At 32.8% G+C, this 25,438-nt stretch overlaps 2 protein-coding genes across 2 annotated transcripts; both read left to right on the top strand.

The window, feature by feature from the left end:
* Nucleotides 1–21,401: 21,401 nt before the first annotated feature.
* On the top strand, nucleotides 21,402–22,355 carry LOC104897162 (uncharacterized). The gene has a single exon (XM_010683987.1). It carries the CDS (start codon nucleotides 21,402–21,404, stop codon nucleotides 22,353–22,355), a length of 954 nt encoding a protein of 317 aa, XP_010682289.1.
* A 1-nt stretch (nucleotide 22,356) lies between these two features.
* LOC104897169 (uncharacterized) lies at nucleotides 22,357–23,010 on the top strand. The gene has a single exon (XM_010683995.1). It carries the CDS (start codon nucleotides 22,357–22,359, stop codon nucleotides 23,008–23,010), a length of 654 nt encoding a protein of 217 aa, XP_010682297.1.
* Nucleotides 23,011–25,438: the final 2,428 nt, after the last annotated feature.

Genomic DNA, 25,438 nt, shown 5'->3' with positions numbered 1-25,438 from the left:
ATGCAGGCTGTTAACTCTAAGTTCAAATTCCATGCATCAAGTGATCAAGTAGTACGTTATCTAGTTGGTTGTTTTTGCGCAATAATTGCTTATTTCAATATTTCATGGCTGGATGAACGGCATTTTGGAGTTTTACTGTGTGCCTTGCTTGAGGTTTTAGGTACATGTTTGATTCATAGTTTAATACCGACTACGGGTCTCTTGTAGGTATATGTTCAATTCACACCAACCACAGACTTAGAAATCAGGACTCTTTTTAACCTTTTTCCCAATATATAAAGGCCTGACCCAAGTTTAAAACTGAACTAGTGAGTATCTCGGGCGATGCTTCGGGCTATTATTTTTCATAACTTTTTTTGTCAGGTAAGGAAAAATTGACGTAAGGACTTGATAAGTAATTACATGATTTTTGAAAAAATGAACTCTTAAAAGTTTGGAGATGAAAGCAATAACTTTAACTTTCTACAAGGAATTGAAATAAGAGTTTATGTCTATAATAGTCTCTTGTTGTTAACATAAAAAACTTAGCTATCTAATTACTTGTGCAAATTTTTTAATGTGATATATTAATAAGATATTATGGTATTTTATTTTGAAATACTAAATGGTGGTGTTATGTTGGATTAATGGTTAAACTTTTACTTTTCATTTCACATATCACGTGATTGATTTCTTGTAATTACACGCTATTATTTTTTAAATTGAGGGTTTGACTTGGAATATTGCATTAGAACCTTAGAGAAGAGTGTCACACAACACACAAATTATTTTATGAACGTATTTTAATATATTTAAAATTGAATTTACCTGCTAGAGGTTCTGACTTCTGAGTATACTAGTTTTACACTATCAATTTTATTAATAAACATTTAATTTTGTGCTGATTGGAGTACACCTAGTAAGCTGTACTAGGTCAAATTTGCTTGCCCTCATCTCTGCATGGTTTTTGTCATTATCGAGCATAATTGGCTGTATCTCTTATTTTTTTGACTTTTGAGTTCTGAATACTTTATGTATAGGGTGTTCACATTTGGTCTATACAACTATACAAGACGTGAAGACAACAATGTTCATATTTATAGCTCTGTTTCTTCTTTTTGATCCCATTCTTCTTCTTGATTCTTTTCTTCTTGATTCTTGAATGTGACTTCTACTACTAATAGTCCAAAATACTAATATTGTTTATCTTCTAAAATACTAATATTGTTTATCTAATTTTTAATATAAGTAACATAATTGTTGTTAATTACTCTCTCCATCCTTAAATAGAGTTTCTATTTTTAATTTTGGCAATATTCGTAAGTAAGGAAAATCCTCTAATTATTTTCAATATATAAAAAAAATAGTTATGTAGGGTCTTGTTTGATAATCTCATTATATACATCACGAAATCAAACTTCTATAATTTTTAGGAATGATTAATTCTAATAATACGACTTTTTATTTTTTGATAAATCAACCTTCTTATTCCTAAATAATGCAACCTTTGTACCCTATATACATCTAGTGAGTCAAAATATCTTGAAATCGTCTAAAGCATTAACGGTTTACCATAGAATTAGGGATATAGAGGCAAGGGAAGGAAAAATGGACGAGTTGGGAATTAATTGTCAACATGTCAAAGCCTATTGGAGGAAATATCTCCAAAAGGTTGCATTATTCAAAAATAAATGAAAGGTTCACTTATTAAAAATTATTGATGAAAGATTGTATTATTAGAATAAATTATTCCTAATTTTACTATTATATAACTAAAGCTATTAATGATACAAAATATGCATTGTCAAACGTGGAAAGGAGAGATGAAAAGTCTACTTATTGACGGAGGGAGTAGCTTTTATGTGTGTAATCTTTAAACAAACCTATAGACTAGGTACGTGAGCTTACAATAATAATACTTATATTATCAAATTACTACCTGCAATGTTTCTTGAGTAGGACGTTTGATTTATTTAATAATTTTTTAAAAAAAAATTTAAGTTTTCATAAACTTTTTGTTATAAATAATTAGAAATTTAATAGTTATAATTATGAATAGATGAGATATACGTTTATAGTGTTATAATTAAAAAGAGTGGATGAAATATTCATGAACCGGTTAGATAGCGTACAAAAATAAATTGGAGTCACTTAAAAAAATACTTTACTATATAGATAGGGGAATATTTTAATGAGTTATAGTTACCAAATAAAAAAATATACTCCCCTGCTCTTTTAAAGATGTAATATTTGACTTTTCACACTTGTCGAGACATAATTTTGATCTACAATGTCTCTAATTTTATAAATGTAAAAATTATAATAAATATATATTGAAAAGTGAATATCAAGACGAATCCAACAAAATTCCACATGAGACATAAATAACTATTGATGATAAAGAAAGATGGGTGAATAATAGTCAAAATCAATGTGCTATATTAAAAAAAGGAGGGAATAGGAGAAAGTATACTCCCATATCCGGTATGGGGAAACTTTTCCCATACCATTTACTTGATATGATTAGATGTAGTCTAGATATGATTAGATAGCTAACTGATATGATAAGATATTGTTAGGATATGATATACAATTTCAACTAACAAGCCCCAAAAAAAATATATGAAAAACAAAAAATTTATAATTTTTTAATATTACTTTATTATAAAAATTACATAAATGCCATGATATTGGCCCATACCCGATATAAGATATCATTGCTGAGGGAATAATAGGTTGAAGAGATCCATTTGTAAAAATGTAGGAAGTAAAAAATAAAAAATCGTAGTAGCCTCGGCTGAGTGCTGACAATTTTTGTGCTCATGTGGCTTATGACAAAGCTTGAAGAACAGGAATTCTTATTCTAGTGGCTGAAATCTGGGACACACATAAAATCAATTGATTTACGTGAGAAAGAGTGACGCCAGGCTGGTGTTTGGAATAGCTGTCTCTCTACAAGCAGACAAGATATTTCATTGTTAGTAATTTAGTATGCTAGTTAACCTAATTACCTAACCAAAGAGTATAACTCTATGTTAAGTTTAGCTAATCCCCACTTTCTGGCTCTTTAATTGCTCTTGGCAGTCCGGATTAAGCGTATTATTTCATCTTGAATTCATTAAAAACTTGACAAAAGAAGAAAACTGACTAAGGTGTCAAATTGGGTCACTAGATTGGTGGGTTTGAGTTAATCTAACCTGGATCGGAATAATCTGGATGAGAGGAGACATGCGTTGGATCTGGGTGAGTTTAGGTGGCCTTGGGACGGGTCCAACTGGGTGAGTGAACTCTCGTAACTGGATCAGGTGGGGTTGGATAGTGGGGTTGGATCGACTAGTGATTGGGTTGGACGAATTTGGGTCGGAATGGAATAAGATGGAGTCTCCCCAAATCGCTCTCATAATTACATGGGTCGGCTCTAGTCGGCGCCGGATGAACTTGGGGCTGGACAATCCAACTCTAAGAAGGAATTGGCTCAATCTGGCGCCGTATGGACTTGGGTTGGCTAAAGTCGACGCCAAATGGACTTGGGTTGGCTCAAACTGGCTCTCGGAAGGATTTGGGTCGCCTCAAGTCGGCATCGGGTGGAGTTGGTTGGCTTCAAATGGCTTCTGAAATAAGTTGGGAGGCATTAGGTGTAGTTGGTTTGGCTCGAGCCGTCCTTAGGGTGCACTAGCCACTTGGGTCTGCTCAAGTCAAGCCGACTCTCGAAAGGAATTGGGTCGGATTAGAACTCCATTAGACCTAGGTTGCTTATGTACCGGGCTTTAGTTCGTATATTGTCGCAAATAGTTTATATACATTATAGATTTTGTTAAAGAATTATGGATAAATTCATAAAATGCAATTATAATTTTTTTAATATATATCAATCAGAAGTTATAAAAACTAACATATGATAATACAATATACATTGTCTACTTATATAGTTATATTACTAATTTTAAAAGTTACTAAAAGAAGACAGAGTAAGACATTATTGACTTAACTTACCTTATATTATTGGTTAAAGCCTAAAAGCTATTGGAATACTCACTTATTGCATATCTGCATTAATACATATACATAAAAGATTTAAACTTTAAACTAATTAATCATTATTGAATAATGAATAATAATAATAATGATAATAATAATAACAATCAATTAAATTAAGATTATTGTTTTGACTTTGGAGTTTGGACATTTGATAATCGAGATAAAATACTTTTGGTTCTTCACTTGTTTGTGAACACAGAGCACTTAAAAAAACAAGAACCATAATCTATAAGAGTAGAAGTCCATACTCCATACTGATTAATGATTAGACTATTATAGTTATTTAACTTAGTCATTTAGTTAATTAGTATCTTATTCACTCTCACTCCATAGTTATTAAAGATGAGTTTCATTAAAGAATTAGAAATTAGGAAACGATAATATGAGATTAGAATATAATAATATGTAAAATTGAAGACTAAAGTATGATTGTATGAACATGGAGACATGAAGTGATAAAGTATAAACTTATGTTATTATAAACAGGAAAGCATGAGAAGTATTAGTTTGTTGGAACTTATAAAATTGTACATTAATAGTGATTAATGAATACTTATTAATGATTAATACATGTACGATGAAACCAAATAGGTCAAATGACTCGGATCAATAATTTTGTCTTAATCAGTATTCACTAAGACACTAACTTCACAAAATTGTTACTTTATTACTTGTAATTGATAGTTAACTAGTTTGGTACTAAGTAGTAAGTAGTAGAAAAGTAACTAGTTAACTACTAACTATTAAGTACAAAAATACTAAAATACAAATACTAAATAACAAATACAAAATAAAAAATAACTAATAAAGGGATAACATGTTCCGATGTTCGCAAACATAATGTCGTATTTATAATTTTTGAAGATTTCAATAAGTCTATAATAAGGAGTTTATAATAGTAGAATTAGAAAATAGAAATTTAGAATTCTCAAATCAAAATAGTATGAAAATTAAAGGTTATTGATTTGAGAAAGATGTAAATACAACCATTGATTAAAATAGCAAGGTAAGCAATCCATGTGCTTCTAACTCAATGCTCATTTATGATCTAAAATTGAATGTCATGGATTGAAGGAGAAAATCTTAACACTTTTATTAGGGAAATAGCAAATCACAACGTAACCGTTGCCCTTCATTTACTCAATCTCCTCTATTTCTCTTATGGAAAAAAAGTCAAGGGGAGAGCTTAACCCTTAATAGTACGGAGTCGCGTCCGTACTTCGTCTTCTAATTGAAGATTGGTTTGGTTTGGACAAGTCTTTCCATTGCCTATTAAATCTAAATTTAATTAACGTATTAGTTGTGGAGTCAAGTTCAGTTTAGTCAGACTGTTATGTTTTTATATTATTATTTATCTCTGCTTTAATGCTTACTAGTATCATGTTAGGTTTATATTTATTTATTTATTATGTAGTACTCAACTTTGTTGATTACATTCTTTTGTGTATGTCGATCATGGTTGTGCCTTATTGATCCTGTGATGACCTATTTAGTGAGCAGTCTCTTAGGATCATTAAAGCATCGATCATTCCAGGTATGAATATGATGCATCATAGGTTTGGGTTTCGTGGAGAGCTTGTGTTTAACTTTATACTTTTAATGTTTGATTTTAATTATGGTTGGAATAGTTTACTTTATGTTGGTTTGACTTTTGTTTTGGTTTTGGAGTTGACTTATGGTTGACTAAGTTATTAAAATTCAAAGTTTTATACCTATTGTAAAATTCTGAATAAGCCGATATGTTATCACACAGGCAATAATGCTTTGATAATTCTCTAAGTTTTATATTAAGAAGTTATTTTTGAAAATAGAGAAATGTCGGGGTATTACTATATCCACCCTTTCTAGCACCAATCTCACCCCTTCCAGTATCAGTCCAAGCATTGTGTTCCTTTATATATGGTGTTCCTTTTCTACTATCTCTCTTGATAACCCTTCCATTTCTTCCTGTTCTACTTGGTTGTGCAGTGGTTGTGAAGTCATCATTTTGTGGTGTTGTTGTCACTATTGTGCTGAATTCTGTAGTTGTTGACTTGCATCTCTTTAATGGAGTATCTAGAGGTGCATTGGATACAATGACCTTATTAGGAAATGTTCTATGAACCTAGTAATTCACTGAAAGTAAGTGGCTCTCTAGCCTACAGTCATACCACTAGTAATAATTATGAGGGAAGGTCTCTCTTGGTCATATATATAGGGCTCATCAGGTTGAGGAGGTGTTTGCCTTGCTTTTCTACTTTCACTAAGGGTTTTTTGGTTGAAGTGGTTCTTTGTTATTGTGTTGTTGTTCTCTATTTCTGGTTTGTTAGCAGTGGTATAGGAGGGCTTTTTTGTTGTTTTGTTGTTATTCCGTATACTAGTTTGTCAACGGTGGGATCAGAGGGTTTCTTTCTAGCTGTGATGTTGTACTATGTATCTGGTTTGTCAACTGCGGGATGGGAGGATTTGGTTCTCTTTCTCTTCAGTGTGTATGGTTTATCGACAGTGGGAAAGGAGGGTTTTTTGCATTTCTATGTTGGTGGTTTGTCAATAGTGGGTTGGACGGTTGATCCGTTGTGGAAGGTTGGGAGGGGTGATCAGTTGTGGAAGGTTGGGAGAGGTGACCTATTTTGGAAGGTTGGAAGGAGTGATCAGCAGCTGGAATGTTAATGCGAGGTGTGGAGAAGCTAGGGTTATATGGGGGAGGTAAGTCTAGGGAAAATAAGTTGGCATTCCTTCAACCTTTAACTTGACCTAACTGGGGTCAACTTTTTGGGTGGGGTCCTTTTTCTTGCATTTGCTACTTTGGGTGGGTTTCATCCTTTTCGGTTGTGTTATTAACCCTGCTTTGTCTATATGGATGTGTGGGAGAGTTTGGGAGATTCCATCTAAAACTATAGGCTTATTTACTCCATGTAATACATACAGATCAATACACTTTGTCTTCATCATATTTGCATCCATTTCAAGCACCCCAGAGTCATTGTAAACCATCTTCAACCCATCAGATAAAGTTTTTCTAGGAATTAAGTTGTAAACCTTATTCATTGTCTATAATTACCATATTTATTAGCAATTTCCTCTAAATACCACCAACATAATTCATCAGAATCCACTGCAAATATCTTACCAGCCCCACTAATGTAGTCGAACTTCCCTCCATTCTCCTTAGATAACCCACCATACAAAAAACACAAACAAACGCTATCCACGGACTACAACATACACATAACAAGGGCAAACCAAAGCAACAATTCAATTAAAATTAAATTCATCATTTAGGGAGTGAGAAATGAGTAGACAACAATCATCCAAAAAACCTAATATTCAGTTTCACATTTCAATTATAACAGACCTAAAGTTCACTGCAAAGTTAAATAGATACTTATTTAACTTTTAAAAAAAAAAAATTCATTGTTTGGCGAGGGGGAAATGAGCATAGGAAACTTCTTACTTCTTATTGGAGAGAATATCCTTGAAAGAAATCTCTTCAACTTCCCTTGTAAACAATCGTCTCCACTTTAATGAATGCAAAAAAACAAAATGAAACTTCCACATCTTTGTCAATGGTAGCAGCAGAGAGGAAGAAGATAATGGAGGCTTCGTTTTGGAGAAGTCGAAAAAACCACCTATTTAACTACACTAATAATTAACCTACAAAGTATTAAATCAGCAACTGGAGAAAAGATTCGTAAAGAGTTGGGTCCCACATTGATTTTTTTTTTTTACCTACTCAACAGGTTATAAGTAAATCAATACCTATATAAATCACAAAATAGTAAACATGAGACCTACAGGGAATAACTAATAATTGGAACATATAAAAGTAAATGGAGAATAGCTGAGCTTTTTCTTATGAATTTTTCCAATTTTCAGATGTGAAATTTTTGTTACTAATTCTAATTTTATATCCATTCTTATTTTTGAGAAATTGGAGAGGCTACATTTGCATTCATTTGAAGCTCCACTGACATGACGGTTGAAGACACTTATTAGATTGGATTAGTATTGTTAAAAATAGATAAATGTAAATGATTTATCATACTTATATTTTAAATAATCTTACTTTGTACTTTATACACTTCTTTGTGAGGTGAATACTTTATATTTTGTAGTTAAGTTTTAGTATTTATATGTTATAGTGGTTAAACAATAAAAAAATTTATACTTTGTTAACATTTAAGTTAATCAACTATTCAAGTTTATGAATATAAGATTTTTAGTTAATATTCACTTCTCTGTTTGATCAAAGATCTAAAACTCAGTGCAAAGTTTTAGTATTTTTTCCTATTAGTTACTATTTTGTTGTTCATTTTTTTAGTAAATATTCAAAAGATTAAGAATTTCTCAATGTAATCCGGGTTAGCAAACCTAAAGTCATAAATCATGATGGTTGGGTCGGGTGGCTTTGGATCGGAATGGTTTTGGTTTTGTTTTCCTTGAGCCAGTTTAGATTCCGATCGGGTATTATATATATGAGTCCGAATCTAATTGAGTCATGTAGTATCTGAGTCGGGTAATAAGTTGGTCAGATAGTGACTGTGTTGTGTAGAAATTGGTTGGCTTTAACTAGGCCATTTGCGGGTGAAATTGAATGCGGGTTAGTTCTGGGTCGGAAACAGGTTGGGACGGAAACATATTTCACAGGCCCAACTGGGTACAGGTACAACTTGGGTCGGTCCAGATTGGTTTGGGATTCCATGCTCATGGGTACAATTAGGCACTGTAGACACTGGGTCGGAAAGGTTCGACCTTTTCAACCTTCCACTCTAACTTGGAATAAGTTGGGCCCGGGTCGAGTACGGGTTCAATTTTTGGCACCTCACATGTGTATAAGGGGAAAAAACGTATCAATAGTGTTATGAGACTTTTTGAGTCGAATAGAAAACAATTCCTACATATAATTAGAGCATAGATGTATTAAAAAAAGACATGATTACGGGTGAATCTGAGCTTGATCTACACCTAGCTTGTTTCGATCTGAGAGAGTAAGGTATCAAACCGTATCAATTTCAACTGAAGTTAACTCATGACTAGTTAAACACAAAAATATCATAATCTGAATCGATTTATGCCTATTCGGACTTAAATGAATCAAGTTAGACACGATAATCTAAGACCCACACCTTGATTTTAACATATCCAAAGTCAACCCAAAATCTGTTAGACCTGACTGAAATCCATTTAGACCCGACTTGATATTGACTCAGAACATTAACAATCCGACCAGTTGTTGACTCCCGTTCATTACCAACCTAATCCATTGTCGGCCCGCCTAATTTAATTCTTTTTTCGATTTGACCCAACATATTTTGACCCAATGTACAACCCCTTTTTTTATTGTTTATCTTTTCTTTCAACTATTTCATTTTTATTCTAAGCATTTTTTTAATCTCTTGAGTTTCACAAATTCTTATATACGGCCGACCACACCAGAATTTTCGCGTGTGGCCGGCCCATATATATGCTCAGGTGGAAATTAGCCCTTCTTATCCGAGTGATTCTCATGGTTGAAACCGACGACGTTACTTCTCCTAGACCTCTTCAAGACTCTTTAACATTTTCTCTCTCCTCAATTCATTTCTTCTATTTTCTCTTCTCTGAATCGAAGGAAGCTTCACTCGTTCTCTCTCTTCTTCTTCTCTTTCTTTTCAATCTTTGAAAAACTCTTGCATTTAATATCTATCTTGTGTTCTCTCTTTCCTCTTTATAAATTATTCTTTTATTGAGGGGAAAAGAGTTTGAAGATTAAATTGGATAAGTTAATTTGCGGATTTTAAACAGAAGTTAGTTTAACTTTTGCTTCGATTTGGGGATTTCATCTGAGTAACATCCTTTGTTCATTTCAGTAACCTTATTTATTCATACCATATCATACTAGTAATCTCATTTGTTCATATGAGCAACCTTAAAATATTATATGAGTAACCTTAAAATATTATTGGATTAACCTCGTTTAATACTATGAGTAACCTAATTTATTCTTATGAGTAACTTTGTTTAATCTTATGAGTAACCTTGTTTAATCATACTGGTAACCACATTTATTTATACGAGTAACCTCATTTAATCATACGAGTAACCCCAATTGTTCACACAAGTAACCCCCTATTTATTAATACGAGCTAGTAACCCCGTTCGTTTATAAAGAGTAACCCTATTTATTCATACTGGTAACCCCATTTAATCATATGAGTAACCTCATTTTGTTCACATAAGTAACCCCATTTTATTCGTATCAGTAACCCCAATTATTCATACAAGTAACCCACACTTATTAATAAGAGTAACATCATTTGTTCATAAGGAGTAACCCTATATGCATAATAGCAAACTCATTTAATCATATGAGTAACTATTTGTTCACATAGGTAATCCCATTTTGCTTATAAGAGTAACCACATTCTTTTTTATAGGAGTGATACTCTTTTATTGTTAAAAGTAACCACATACTCATATAAGTAACTCCATTTGGTCATAAGAGTAACTTCATTTGTTCATAAGAGTAACTCCATTTATTCATAAGGGTTTGTGCATAAGGGTAAACTTCAAAAGGTCATATCTCATAGCACACTTAATATTTTGGAAGGATTCAAGTTGAAAATGAAAATTTGGCTCGATAGTTTTCTAACGCCTGGGCAAAAGATTGATTCCGGTGAGAAGCGAGTGAAATATGACCATTTGAAAATGAGGTGATGGAATGACAGGGTGTCGCCCACGCGGCCACACGCAAGACGCATTGCTTGAGTTTTAATAGTCAAAATAACCATAGAATAATGAATAAATCAACAATTAACAAATTCAAGTACGTGTTTCATTATTATAAGGCTTGATTTGGAGATTAACCTAGCATTCTTTATAGTTCTGAAATATAATCAAAGTTTTGAGTTTGTTATAAGCCCGTAACTCCCAAAGCTTTCTCTATCTTTAGTTGTTTAGACATTCATATTAATTTTTGTTTTGAATCTATCGCAAAATCTATATACTTCCTCCGTTTTTTTTAGATGTTACACTTTCTATTTTAGGAAATTTTAAATTAAATGTTACACTTTTATTTTGGGTAATAATTTCTCTCTATCTCTCTCCTATCACATGTTCACATGGGACCCTTTTGTTTTTCATTCTCTCTATCTCTCTCCACTCCAAAAATTACCTAAGAGTCCGTGATTTGAAAAGTGTAACATCTAAAAAAACGGAGAAAGTATAGATATCAACATAAGCCTCCTGTTAATTGCTGAAAATTGCTTAATAACCTAGAATACAAAGTATGATTATGTAAGCATAGTCGTATGATTAATGTCAAAACAAAAAAACCATATACGTACCACCACATGCCAAATAAGTGGTGCCTTTTTGGTTGAACTCGATACTCTTTTCAATTGTATGTCTAGTATATGTTGTTTTCAACATATTATATTTAAATTTATCTTAATTTTTCTCATGTGATAAAGTTTTTTGAAATTCTCTGAATTTTTTTTTAACTTTTCTTAACTTTCTGAATTGCCTTAGATTTTATGAATTTTAATTATTTTTTCTAAAGTATCCTTGATTTTTTGTGAATTTTCTAGATTTTTGTGAACTTTTCTTCATCTTTTTCGAAAATACAATACATACTAAATATTTTTTTTTTAATAAGGTAAGATAAAGAACATTAGGCTACCCTTCTCTCGAGGAGAATATCTGATGCGTCAAACACAAGGATTGAAGAAAGGAAAGATATATTACAAACTGAAATGTCAAGTCTAGAACTAACTAAGTGCCAACATCGGCTATCCAATCAACAGTTCTATTGGTTTCTCTGAAGACAAGTCTGATTTGAAACATAGCAAATTAAGAGAGCATGATCTTACAATCATCGATAATGGAAGCTATTTTCCATGAAATCGACCAAATACTTTTGACTGCATTAAAAACAAGTAGGTTGTCGCCTTCTATATTGATATCACGTATACCCATGTGTAAAGCTAGATTGAGGCCTTTGTGAACTGCTGAAGTCTCAACAATGTGGACCGATGTGTGGCCAAGGTTAGAAGCTTTTGCTTAGAGGAGATGACCTTCATGATTATGGATTATAGCACCACCTACTGCCGTTGAACTACGAACCGACCTATCAAAGTTGAGTTTGAATGTTGCTGGAGGAGGAGGATCACAAGCCACAAGAGTAGCTCGGGAACAAAGGTAAAGGGATGGGGTGGTGCTCATGTATCAGGAGATCCAGTAGCAAGACAAATATCAACTTGGAGATGAAAAAATGAATTTGGGTAATGATTCTTTCCCTTATTAATTCTTGTAAGAATTGCATGAGAGAGGGGAAGGAAGCAGGTGGTGGACACCAATCAGAAACTTCCCACAGCCGCCAGAAACTAATTGAGTGCGTACAATTGCAAAATAGATTATCAATAGTTTCAGGGCCATCATTACATCGAGGACAATTGTCTAATGGAATGATTTTTCTATTGAAAATCGTTGCTCTGTCAGCCAAACTATTATGAGAAATTTGCTAGACAAAAATTTGCGGCTTAGGCGAAATATCTAGTTTCCAAATCCATCGAAAGGTGGCGTTCCCGATAGATTGTGAGCAAGCCAAGTTGCAGTTTCGCAAATTCTATCATGCCCCAAGCACCAAAACATGTTGTGTCTTGTGTGTAGTTAAAGTTGTGTTATCATAGACATGTTGGAAAATCCAATGAAACCCTTATATCTAATTTGTAATTAGGCCAAATAAGACACGATATTACTTTGGTGTTGAATGAGTTCATGCTAGTTCATTGCTTGTTTTCCAATTTTAATCAAGTGGCTTGAGATTTACTCTCGCGATTTCTTTTTAATTGCTACAGTTTTCTTGAATGGTTGTTTCTTTTTAATTGCTATATTGTTTAAAATTTTCTTATTTAGGATATTTGGCCCACCACAAAGTAATACTCAATCCGTCCCATAATACAGTGCTTCATTTTCATTTTGTATGTCCTAAAACATAGTGATTGTTTCTATATTTTATTCCATAGTTTTTTGTGATTTGCCTAGAAAAATCGTGCCATCATCATTTATTTGATTCTTGAATTAGTTTTTTTTCTTTGTTTATTCCACCCAAGGGCTACATTTAATGATCTTTCATCAATTTTTTTCCATTTTCTATCCTAAAATCACCTTCTTTTCATACAACATTTATTTAAAATAAATAAAAAAGTCCACCCAAGGGCTACATTTAATGATCTTTCATCAATTTTTTTTCCATTTTCTATCCTAAAATCACCTTCTTTTCATACAACATTTATTTAAAATAAATAAAAAAGTCTTTACTTTCCTCTTAGATTCTATTTACCTTAAGTCTTGTGAAAAAAATAGAATCAAACACTATATTATGGGACAGAGGGAGTATTATTATATTAGTTTTTCTCTTTTTCAACCAAAAAGTACTAAATTTTTTTGCTTTTTCTCATTATTTTATATTAAATGGGTTTAAAAGTACTCTTTTAAAAATTAAAAAGTGATATTACCTAAAGTGTTGTACATAATACAGTGTAGCAATTAAAAAGAAAAGGAGGGAGTAAAATCTTTTGCATAAATTTATAGATCATTAAAAGGAGAAATGCAGTGTTATATGTACTCATGTCATGACATAGAATACACATATCGTCTTACAATCTTTCTTCACACAATTCAATAATAATAGTTGATAAAATACATGAACTACGTGATGGTTGCATAGCCTTTGAAAGTTTGCTTCATCTAATTTTCGTTTCTTTTCTTTTCTTTTCTTTGTTTGACCTTATAATTCCCATTTGGTGTAGGTCAAGTTTCTGAGTTTTGACCCAGCCAACATCATGTAAAGTAGGTTGATTCTTTAATTTCTTTGTCGTTTGTTTCTAGCAGATTCGTTTTGACTTGATAGACTGCAAGTTGTTCATGCCAAGTTGCAAACACGTCGTTTCTTTGCTTGATTTCTACAAACGACCTACTAGCAGGGCCGTCTTGTTCAATTTAGGGGCCCTGTGCTAAATAAAATTATGAAACCTCAAATGGTAACAAATTTTAAACGAGCATGAATTAGAGAAACTAAAATTTAAAGCATGAATCACCAAATATTGTCCAATTAATAAATAAAAATCGAAATTTGACAATTGAACAATTCACATGGCAAAAAAAATATTAGAAAATAGTAATAAAATTGACCAAAATTTCTGATTATAAAAAAAAACAACTGAATAACAAAATTTTCACAAGTTAGAAGTTACCTTCAAAAGAATGATTATAATTTATATGAACTATCCATTCTCTGTCAAATGCCACTGCCGCCCACCATTTTCATCCCCCCTTGCATCTTTCTCTGTGTGTGTGAGAAATGTCCCAACAAAAAAAGACGACCACCATATAATTAATCTCCTTCCTCTGTAAGTTTTTTGTTCTTCAATTTGCTCCAACTTCACTTATCTTATCTCATCAAAACCCTTATCTGTCTCTCCTCATTTCTTTAATTACTCTTTCACGACTTTCCAACATGATTTTCTTTAATTTGCTTTCATTCTCGTTCGATTCTGGTTCATATGTACATCTATAGTTGTTTTATTACTTGTTTTCTTTGTTAAATGGGTAAACCAGAAAAGAATCGATCTTTGTAATTTTTATTTTTTTGAGAATTGTAATGGAGAAGATTTAATTATTTTGGGAATAAGGAACGACATAGGTACCATTAATGGGGTTTGGGAAATTGAAAGAGAAAAGCGTGAGATTGGTTTGCCAGAACTCGTGAGTTGGATTTTTTTTTTTTTACTTTGGGCAGACAACGTAAGTGATTGGGCCCTTGTATTTTGGGGCCCTGTGCAGTTGCTCACCCTGCACAGGGCCTTAGCCGGGCCTGCCTACTAGAAAATTCCAACACCTTCGGGAACGTGCATTCTGTTTATTTTCCTACGTGACAACGTGGCTCAGACTCGATAATACTTGGGCAATTAGGTTATATCATCCCTTAATTATAAACTATCGAGTCCTACTAATAAAGGGGTAAACACATGCATCACTAATCACACCCACAAAATATCATACTTTCTTTGTGTCTTTTTAGCTAACCTATTTCTTTAAACACAATTATTCAAGCATTTTGCGTACGGCTGGATACTACTTATAAATACTAGCAATTTATACGCGCTTTAATAAATTTTTTTGTTGATTATTCTTTCGCATTAAACCCTTTAATTTTTTTTATTTCCCAGGTAATTTCCTATAGCATTTCAATCATTTAAGTTCTTCTTGATTGTGCTATTTTATGAGTAAATAATTTGAAATCAATGAAGCACATATAATGCATTCTGTTGTTTTTAACATATAGTTGGAGTTGAAACTATAAGATGGTTCGATAATGTTCCTTTAGATAAAGAGTTTTATTTTATTGATAGAAAATATATAAGTTTCTAAATAAATTATAAATCATCATCAAGATTTTACATACTACATTATTATCGATAATGTATTTCATAACTATTCTAATTTTGTTTTATGTATATTTCTGATCAATGTATAATCATATGTAATAATGTAAGTTTTATATGTGTCATTTAAATTTTTGGTAAATTTTCTTTATTAAATTATTTTGTCAGTTTTATGTTGATTGTGATGACTTTGAATGGTTTGGGAATTTCCTTTTTTAAAATAATTTTGTCAATTTTTTGTTGATTTCCATTGATAGTGCCGAACTTTGAATTGTTTGGTAGTGTTGTTTAAAGTTTTTTATTAAAAAATAAATTTATTTAATAGGGGTAAAAATATGATTTCAGATGGGGACACCATTGTTCCCCTCTTCCCTTATAGTATAAAGATAGGTGTGGCTGCGCGCATTTATCAGCCAACCAGCTCATTTTCAAAAGGTTATATTTCACTCATTTTTCGTCGAATCAAGCTTTTGACCAGGATTTGAAAAGCTATCGAGTCAAATTTTCATCTATAACTTGAATCTTCCAAAAATATTAAGTGTGCTGCTGTGAGATATGACCTTTTGAGGTTGATCCTTGTGCACAAACTTTTATGAATAAATAGAGTTACTCTTATGAGGAAATATAATGGAGCTACTTGTAATACTACCTCCGTTTCATATTAATAGTTACACTTTCACTTTTGACACTATTCACAAATTTCCCTTTGACTATCATTTGTGAGTTATGGTTAAGAGAAAATATAGTCATGGAGGGTCTTGTTTGATTCGTCTTGATATGTAGTTTTAGAATATCGACTTTTTAAATTTTTTACAAATACAAAGTTAGAGATATAAAGGTTCAAAGTAGTGCATCGGCATGCGTGAAAAGTGTAAGTGTAACCATTAATTTGAAACGGAGGTAGTATGTGGTTACCCTTAACTCTTAACAATAAAAGAGTCTCACTCTATGATATAGGAAAGACTAATCAGTTTACTTTTATGACGAATGGGGTTATTCGTATGAAGAAGTTACTTATGTGAACTATTGGGATTACTCGTATGATTAAATGGGGTGGTCGTATGATTAAATGAGATTACTCATGTGAACGAATGGGGTTACTCGTATAAATAAATGAGTTTACTTTTGTGAATAATTGGGGTTACTAATATGATTAAATAGGATTGTCATATATATTATTAAGTGATGTTACTTGTACGAAGAAAAGGGTTACTTTTGTGAACAATTAGGACTACTCGTGTGATCAAGTAGGGTCGTCGTATGATCAAGTGAGGTTATTCGTATGAAGAAACAGGGTTACTTTTATGAACAATTGAAGTTACTCGTATGATTAAATAAGGTCGTCGACTCGTCGTATGATTAAATGATGACACTCGTATGAATAAATTGAGTTACTTTTGTCAACAATTAGGGTTATTCGTATGATAAAATGAGGTTACTCTTATTAACGAATGGGGTATTCGTATGAATAAATAAGGTTACTTGTATTGATAAGGGTTGTTTTGTCATCAATTTGAGTTACTCATATGAATATATAAGGTCACGTGTATTGATAAATGAGGGCTACTTTTGTAAACAATTGGGGGTTATTGGTATGAGTAAATGAGGTTACTAGTATGAATAGATGAAGTTACTCATAAGATTAAACTAGGTTACTCATATGAATAAAATATATTACTCATAGGATTAAACAATTTTAATCCAAAAACTAAACGAGGTTACAAAAAGAGCTCTTCATCATGTTCAAAAGAAGAACTGAGAGAAAAATGGGGTTACTCATATAATATTTCAAGGTTAAGCGTAATAATAGAATGAGTTACTCTTATAAATAAAATGAGGTTACTTATATAAACAAAATGGTTACTCATGTGATTAAATGGAGTTACTGGCATGAATAAGTGGAGTTACTCCTTGTAATCTCAACTCTTCTCCATTAGTGATTAATCAACATTTAACATGTAAACTAAACGAGGCTACTCGTATAATAACAAAGGTTACTCCAAAAAATGGAATGGAATTACTCATATAAAAAAATAAGGTTATTCATATGAACAAATAAGGTTACTCATATAAACAAATAAGGTTACTTTAACCTTATATACTAATCATACTAGATCATGTAATAAAAGTGCATAATCGTGTAAAAGTCAATATATATATACTACAAGTAAATTATAATTAAACGGAGAAAGTATCTCATTAGTTTTTATATTTATCACAGAACTTAATCATACATAATATGTTAATTTACCACATCAACGTACAAATAACAAAATATACTTTAGAAAATACTTCAATCAAGGAAGCAAGAGTCTCAGTTAGTAGGCCAAACTCAATTAACAGTGTGTTTGGTTCATTTTTAGTAAAGGAAATGAAGAGAAGAGAAAGGAAAAAAAATCTTAACTTCCCATGTTTGATATTAATTTTCTATTTCCTTTCAAATTCCCCCCACTTTTGGGAGGAAAGGAAAGTGAAATTTTATTAAAGAGTCTTTCCTTCCAATTTCACCCATTTCCTTTCACTTAATTTTTTTTTAATGAACCAAACATTGAAAAGTAACAAATTTCTTTCCACTTCCTTTCTTTTCCTTCCAAATCATTTCTACCAAACAAGTTGTAAGACCAGGGTTACCTAATTCGCCCCTACCCCCCATGAATCATGTTTCGATTCGTTCGTTCCGAAATGCAATTCGTTCGCGCACCAAATCGGTAGGGAACACGAGTTAGATCGTTAAAATTGGCGTTCCAAATGGTGGGTAGAGATTTCGAGATTTAGGGTTTGAATAAACCCTAATTTTGTTAATTGAAGGGAAAACATAAAAAATTTGTGCTTTAATTATGGGGCTTTTGATAGGAATTTTAAATCGAGTTGATTAAAGTCTTTAGGGTTACCTATTCTCCTCCGGTTGTCTTCTCCGGTTGTCATCTCGTGGCTGCGGTGGTTGTGGGCGCCTTGAGGTGTTTTTGTTTTTTTTTTTACGGGTCGGCAAGAGGTTGAAGATGAGTTTTCATCTTCATGAACTTTTATTAGGCAATGCAATGAGTGTTTTGGTTGATAGAGACTTGGTGGTTCACTACTTCACTGGCTCGTTAATATTAGAGAATGTGGGAATGTATGAGTGATGAAAATGAAGGGTGAGGATTAGTCTAGAGAATGTTAATATATACTCACCATTCATTTTCCTCACTATTCACTGTATTAAGATTTTTTTTTTTAGGGAATTGGGGTACATGGAAAAAATAAGAACAATAACTTACTATTTCAAGTTTCAACCTTTCTTCCTTTCCCCATAATTAAAGATCCAAGTTTTGAGTTAATTATCATTTGTTTATTGTGGCATTGTAATTGATTCTCAGACTTCTTCTTTTTTTTTAACGACCAAATATTATAAAAAAATTATAGTCATAATGAGTGCCTTAAATTTATAAGGTATTAAGGTATGATCTAAACAAGCAAATAAAGAATCTTCTAATTTAATTATTTAAACAGTACTCACGTACAATATCATAGAAAAAAATACATGGTTTAACTTAAAACCACTTTTTAATAAAGCACGTGTCTTAAATTTATAGCAAAAAGAGTATCTATCTAAAAAAACAAATATTTAAAATTTCTATTATAAATTTTTTTAATGTATATTTAGTACAATAAAATTATGAAATTATTTCTTTAACAAAATATTGAAAATCTTTACCAGCTATTCTACCCAAAAATAAAATATTTTAAATTTAAATAGTGTCATATCATAGCTTGGGGAAGAAATTAAGTCATTCACAAAACAAAACTTAAAAGGACATTATATAGAGAGCTAAAAATGAAAAAAAAACTCAAGTAATAATTAAGTATTGAACATATATAAGTCGTTTAAAACACTTAGGGATTTGATGACTCATTGCCGTAATATCTATAGAACAACGGATTTCGAACTTAGAAGAAACACATATAATGACACGTGATTAACATATATCAATCGATCAAGACAATTAGATATTTGAACGAGTCATTGCCATATATAGTTTTATACTACCTATATAACAACATAATTCCATTCTAAAAGAACTGAACGCAGAAAGTAACACGAGATTAGCATATATCGGTTGATCAAAACAATTAGAGATTTGAACGACTCATTGCCATAATATCTATTGAACAACGAATTTCGAACTTAGAAGACCTAAACACATATAATGACACGTGATTAACATATATTAATCGATCAAGACAATTAGAGATTTGTACGAGTCATTGCTATATATAGTTTTATACTACCTATATAACAATATAATTCCATTTTAAAAGAATTGAACGCAAAAAATTACACGTGATTAGCATATATCGGTTGATCAAAACAATTAGAGATTTGAACAACTCATTGCCGTAATATCTATAGTATAACAAATTTCGAACTTAGAATACCTAAACACATATAATGACACGTGATTAGCATATATCAATCGATCAAGCCAATTAGATATTTGAACGAGTCATTGCCATATATAGTTTTATACTACCTATATAACAACATAATTCCATTCTAAAAGAACTGAACGCATAAAGTGACACGTGATTAGCATATATCGGTTGATCAAAACAATTAGAGATTTGAACGACTCATTGCCATAATATCTATAGAACAACGGATTTCGAACTTAGAAGACCTAAACACATATAATTACACGTGATTAACATATATCAATCGATCAAGACAATTAGAGATTTGAATGAGTTATTGCCATATATAGTTTTATACTACCTATATAACAACACAATTCCATTCTAAAAGAATTGAACGCATATATAAAGTGACACGTGATTAGCATATATCGGTTGATCAAAATAATTAGATATTTGAACGACTCATTGCCCTAATATCTATAGAACAGCGGATTTCAAACTTAGAAGAACTAAACACGTACATATAATGACACGTGATTAACACATATCAATCGATCAAGACAATTAGAGATTTGTACGAGTCATTGCTATATATAGTTTTATACTACCTATATAACAATATAATTCCATTTTAAAAGAATTGAACGCAAAAAATTACACGTGATTAGCATATATCGGTCGATCAATTACATTACTATTAAACTTTAATGTTGAGTAAGAAACAAAGAAAACAACTATTGTATTAATTTAACTAGGGAAGTACACGTATACACTAGTTATTAGATTCTTCTACAATAATTTACTCCAAGTCTTGTACAGCTAATCTAGTTTAATATTCCAACACAATTTAGAAGATGAAAAGATGGCCTCACTCCTATATAAGGACTATCCCAAATAACGTTTTTCATCCACCAGTTACCAATTTCTTCTACATTCATCCTCCTAATCTTTCCAGATATTAGTATATATATGGCTTTTGGGAAGAAGAAAGTACAACAAAGAGTAACTGAAAATGTAACTATTCAACAACCTAAAAATGTAACTATTCAGCAACCTATCTCATCTGACGAAGATAATGAAGAAGTTGAAGTAGAAACCACTGAAATTGAAACCCCCACAAAATCCACTCCAATATCCAACAGACCATCAAAAGACAAGCCCTTGCTTGAAGAAGTTACAGTATTGTGTGCTGCATAATGCCAAAATGGAGGAGGAGCAAAGTCTTGGCGTTGCAACCATTGCAAATTGCAATTTACAAGCACGTATACAAGGATCCACAATCATTTTTTTGGGTCTGAGCCTGGGAAGAAAGCTAATATATAGCGATGTAAAACACTTATGAGCGATCGAGAAACTTACCTGAGACTGAGGAAGAAAGTTCAAGATGCAGAAGGTACGGGGGTAGTATCCCAAAGATTGAAGCACTCGACCATCAACAAGAAACAAATTGTCATGCCAAAAAAATCCCCACTTGAAGCTGCTTTTGAAACTATGGAGAGAGAAGTGGTTAATATGAAAATCATGAGGTTTCTTTGTGCTAACGCAATTGCTTTCAATGTTTTGAGAAGCCCTTAATGGCATGAAATGGTGCACGACATTAGCAATGCACCAAAGGGTTACAAATCTCTCTCCTATGAAAAGGCAAGAACTTCCGGGCTTGATGAATGCAAGAGTCTCGTAGAGAAGGAAATGGCTCTAGTTAAAGATACATGGTATACACATGGAGTATCTATTGTTTCGTATGGCTTGGCTAACTGTAAACAAGATCATTTGATCAATGTAATTGCAACGAATTTTTGCGGTGCCATGTTTATGTATTCTGGGGTCTTTAATGGGGTCGAGAAAACAGGGAAACTTATTGCTGGTTTTTTGCTCAATGCTATAGAAGAAATCGGTCCCTCCAATGTTCTATCAGTGGTGACAACCAATGCAAAAAATTGTATCGCTGCCGGAAGAGAAATTGAAAAGGTACATAAACATATCTTTTGGTCTCCTTGCGTATGTCACACATTGAACTTAGTCTTTAAAGATTTTGTTGAATCTTTGCATTGGATAAACGACACTTACAAGTGTGGGAAACAAATAGTTAAGTTTTTCAGAGGCCACAACTACATGTTAGCATTATTTAAGGAAAATTCAACTAGGATTCTGTTGAAAGTAGCAAAAACCAGATTTGGCTCACATTACATAGTGCTAAAGAGGTTGCTTCAATGTAGAGAGTCTCTTGCAACAATTGTTGTTCTAAGGGCTTATAAGGATTGGCTCATGAAACAAGATGGAGCAACAAAAACAATGGGGGGATTGGATGTTCAAAATATTAATGATGATGATTTTTGGGATGAAGTCCAGGAGGTAGTAAGAATCATGAAACCAGTTTACAAGTTAATGAAATTTTGTGATGGTGATGGATCTATGATGGGAGAAATTTATGAAAGAATGGATAACATGCTCGGTCAATTAAAAGATATCATGAGCACTAGCAAATACAAAACTGATTTTCCTAAGGAAACAATTGCATGTGGTGACAAGGTGGGATAATATGACCATACCTCTTCACTGTTTGGGTTTCGCTCTTACACCACGCTTTTATGATAAAATATATCTTGAGACTCTGGCTCCCGAGGGTTATACTAGAAAGGCTCCTAATCTTGACAAAGAAGTTGTATTGGGTTGCATGGAAGCTTTTGGGAGAATAGCTGAAGATGCTGACGAAGAGAAGAAGTTACGAGATGAGTTTGCTGAATTTCAGTTAAAAAAGGGGATACATTCTATGCCTCAGGCTCATATTTATGTTGTCACAGTGGATGCCATTGATTGGTGGTGTGTTTATGGGTCTCAAACACCTAACTTGGCAGAGGTAGCCAAGAGGGTGTTAGCACAACCTATCACTAGCTCTTCGGCCGAGAGAGCTTGGAGTACTTATGAAAATATTGTTTCTTTAAAACGGAATAGACTCAACTGCTCTAGGGCGGACAAGCTAGTATATATCCACTCTAATCTCCATCTTATCTCCAAATTTAGCGATGGCTACAAAATAGGGCCCCATCGTAAATGGGATATTGATCCCGAAAATGCTTGTTTGGAGGATTCACCCTTAGAGCTAGAGGAGATGAGGTGGACGGGCTTAGATTCGGATGAGGAGGATGTTAATGATGATGGGATGCTACAAAGTAAAAGGGAAAGGATGATGTGAGCAGGGTTACGAAGCAGCATTACAAGAGTTTAGAACTTTATGTTTTAATTGAGAATTAAGGATATTTTAATTTTCTGTTATTCAACTATGAGAGTTTGATTTTGTTTACTATTACGTATTTTTTATTATTGATTTTATTTTTCATCATTATTAGTGCGTATTATGTTCCATCGAATTATGTTCCTAAAATCCGTTCCGGAAAAAAATTCCATCGCGTTCCAAATTCTTTCGACTAGCGACTCGCCTTCCCATTCCCGTTAATCAAAGAATGTGGAAGAAGAATTAGGTAACCCTGTGTAAGACAAAAGACATCCACTTTCCACATTAATGTATTTCAATCAAAGAATGTGGAAGAAGAATCAACATCGTTTCAGCCCAACTTCAATCAGAAACACAGAGACAAATTAATGATCGCCTACATTTTATCGTCGAAAATTGTGAAATCTACTTTCATATATAGAATGTCTCTTTCCTTGACTGAGCTTGCAACCGCCATTAATGGCGAAGCTGATGAGGTACTGAAGTGAAAGTGTGTATTATCTATGATCATTTTCTCACTCCTCACTGAAAATGAAAGATGATAATCTGAGAGGAAGTGCTCGCAAGGGAGGAGGAAGAGAGAGAAAGCATTCTAGGGTTATCAGCATGATTTTGAAAAATTATAACATGCAGCTTCGTCTGAGCTTACTTTATGGGACGGTCACACATAAGGTTATATATGGCCGACTATATATAAGAATTTGCGCATGATTATATATCAATCCAATACTTTAAATATGGAGATTTTAATGTTTTGGCAAGTGTCCAATTATGTCAAAGGATTATAATTTCCTAATATTAGTAGAATTGTTTTTAGGGAAGTAATATAATCTGACATTTATTATATTCTATATAGGATTATTGTGATCCTAGTAGGATTCTATGATTTCTAGTTGGCTGCAAATATAAATCATGGGATGGGTGTAATAGGTGTGGAGATTGAAAAAGCCCAAGTGCGAGGTGTTTCTGTAAGCATGGGTGAGGGCTCGACTCTAGGGTATCCGGGTTCTAGTTAATTAGGTTAGATCTGGGATAACACTTGTAAGTCACTGTATCATACACATCATTGAAATTCCTAGCCCATCAATTAATGGTTTTTCTCTCGATTCTCAAGTTTCCACGTTAAATCTTCTTGTTTGGTCCTTATTGTTGTTTCTTGTATTATCTTTGCGTTATTATTGCTTGTGAATTAAAAATCTAGTATGTTAATGATCCCAACAACTGGTATCCAAGCTGGCTCGAGATTACTTGTAAAGAATGTGCATGGGTGGTCCCATAGATGACTTGGCGCTAGTAACACGTGGATGTAGAGCAGTTGATGTAGCTCGATGTAATATCCCAAATTTTAATGAAAAGTGAATGTTTTATAAAGTTTTGAAACCAAAGTTTTGGGGTGTTACACTCAGCGGCGTGTATGCAAGTTCGTGGGAAATTGCATAGTTAGACAATGTTGGCTAAATTATGTTGCCAAGTAATAATAGTTTGTTGACAAGAAACTAGAAGCAACCAAGGTAGAAGAGTGGAAGTGTCCCTGATAGAACGAACAACAATAACCAAGTGTTGTCCAGTTGGACGTTATTTCACATAAGTTCGTCGTTTGGTCAGATTATTGTGCATGTAGTAGGCCTTGGTAGAGAACCATGTAGTAAAGTTGGGAGTCTTTGCGGAGTTTGGTGAGCTAGAGGAATGTACGTGGTGAAGAAGTGTATACATGGGTGTTGTACACTGAGAAATCGAGTCCGATAATGGGTTTTCGTATGGGGTGGGAGCACCGATGCTCGAGTTTGATGTTAAGCTCCATGACTCATGTTGCGCTATCTTGTGGTTAATTCCTTTCACTAGGTGAATGTTTGATGATGGTACGTTCCCATGATGGATATTCTTCATGAAGTAATCTTTTAGTGGGAGTGTGTGAATATAGAGATCTTTCATATTTTGACGAGTATCAAAATATGTCAATTGTCATATAGTTTCCTAATAATAGTCGAGTTGTATTTAGCCAAGTAGAATAATTTGACATGTATTATATTCTATCTAGGATTATTGTATTCTTTGTAGGATTTCATTTTTCTAGTTGGCTATAATATAAGTCATGGGATGGGAATAATAGTTGTGAAGAGAGAAAAAACCAAGATGTGAGGTGTTTGAGTAATCACGGATCTGAGTTCTAGATGATTAGTGGATCGGGGAGATCTTGACAACTTTATGAGTCAATGTATCATACACATCATTAAAATTCCTCATGCATTACTTCATGGTATTTCTCCTAATTCTCGACTTTACACGTTAGATCTTCTTGTGTGATATTGTTATTTCTTGTATTACTTTCGTGTTATTATCGTTTGTGAATACGTAATTGATTATGTCGTCAATCCTACCATTAACATCT

Source organism: Beta vulgaris, chromosome 1 (genome assembly GCF_026745355.1).
Source record: "Beta vulgaris subsp. vulgaris cultivar EL10 chromosome 1, EL10.2, whole genome shotgun sequence".
NCBI lineage: Eukaryota > Viridiplantae > Streptophyta > Magnoliopsida > Caryophyllales > Amaranthaceae > Beta > Beta vulgaris.
The sequence above is the reverse complement of the archived record's forward strand: the minus strand, read 5'-3'. Positions and strand labels throughout refer to the sequence as shown.

Excerpts from the sequence above, each read along its gene's own strand:
- LOC104897169 (XM_010683995.1), top strand. The coding sequence starts at position 22,357 with ATGACCATACCTCTTCACTGTTTGGGTTTCGCTCTTACACCACGCTTT.
- LOC104897162 (XM_010683987.1), top strand. The coding sequence starts at position 21,402 with ATGGTGCACGACATTAGCAATGCACCAAAGGGTTACAAATCTCTCTCC.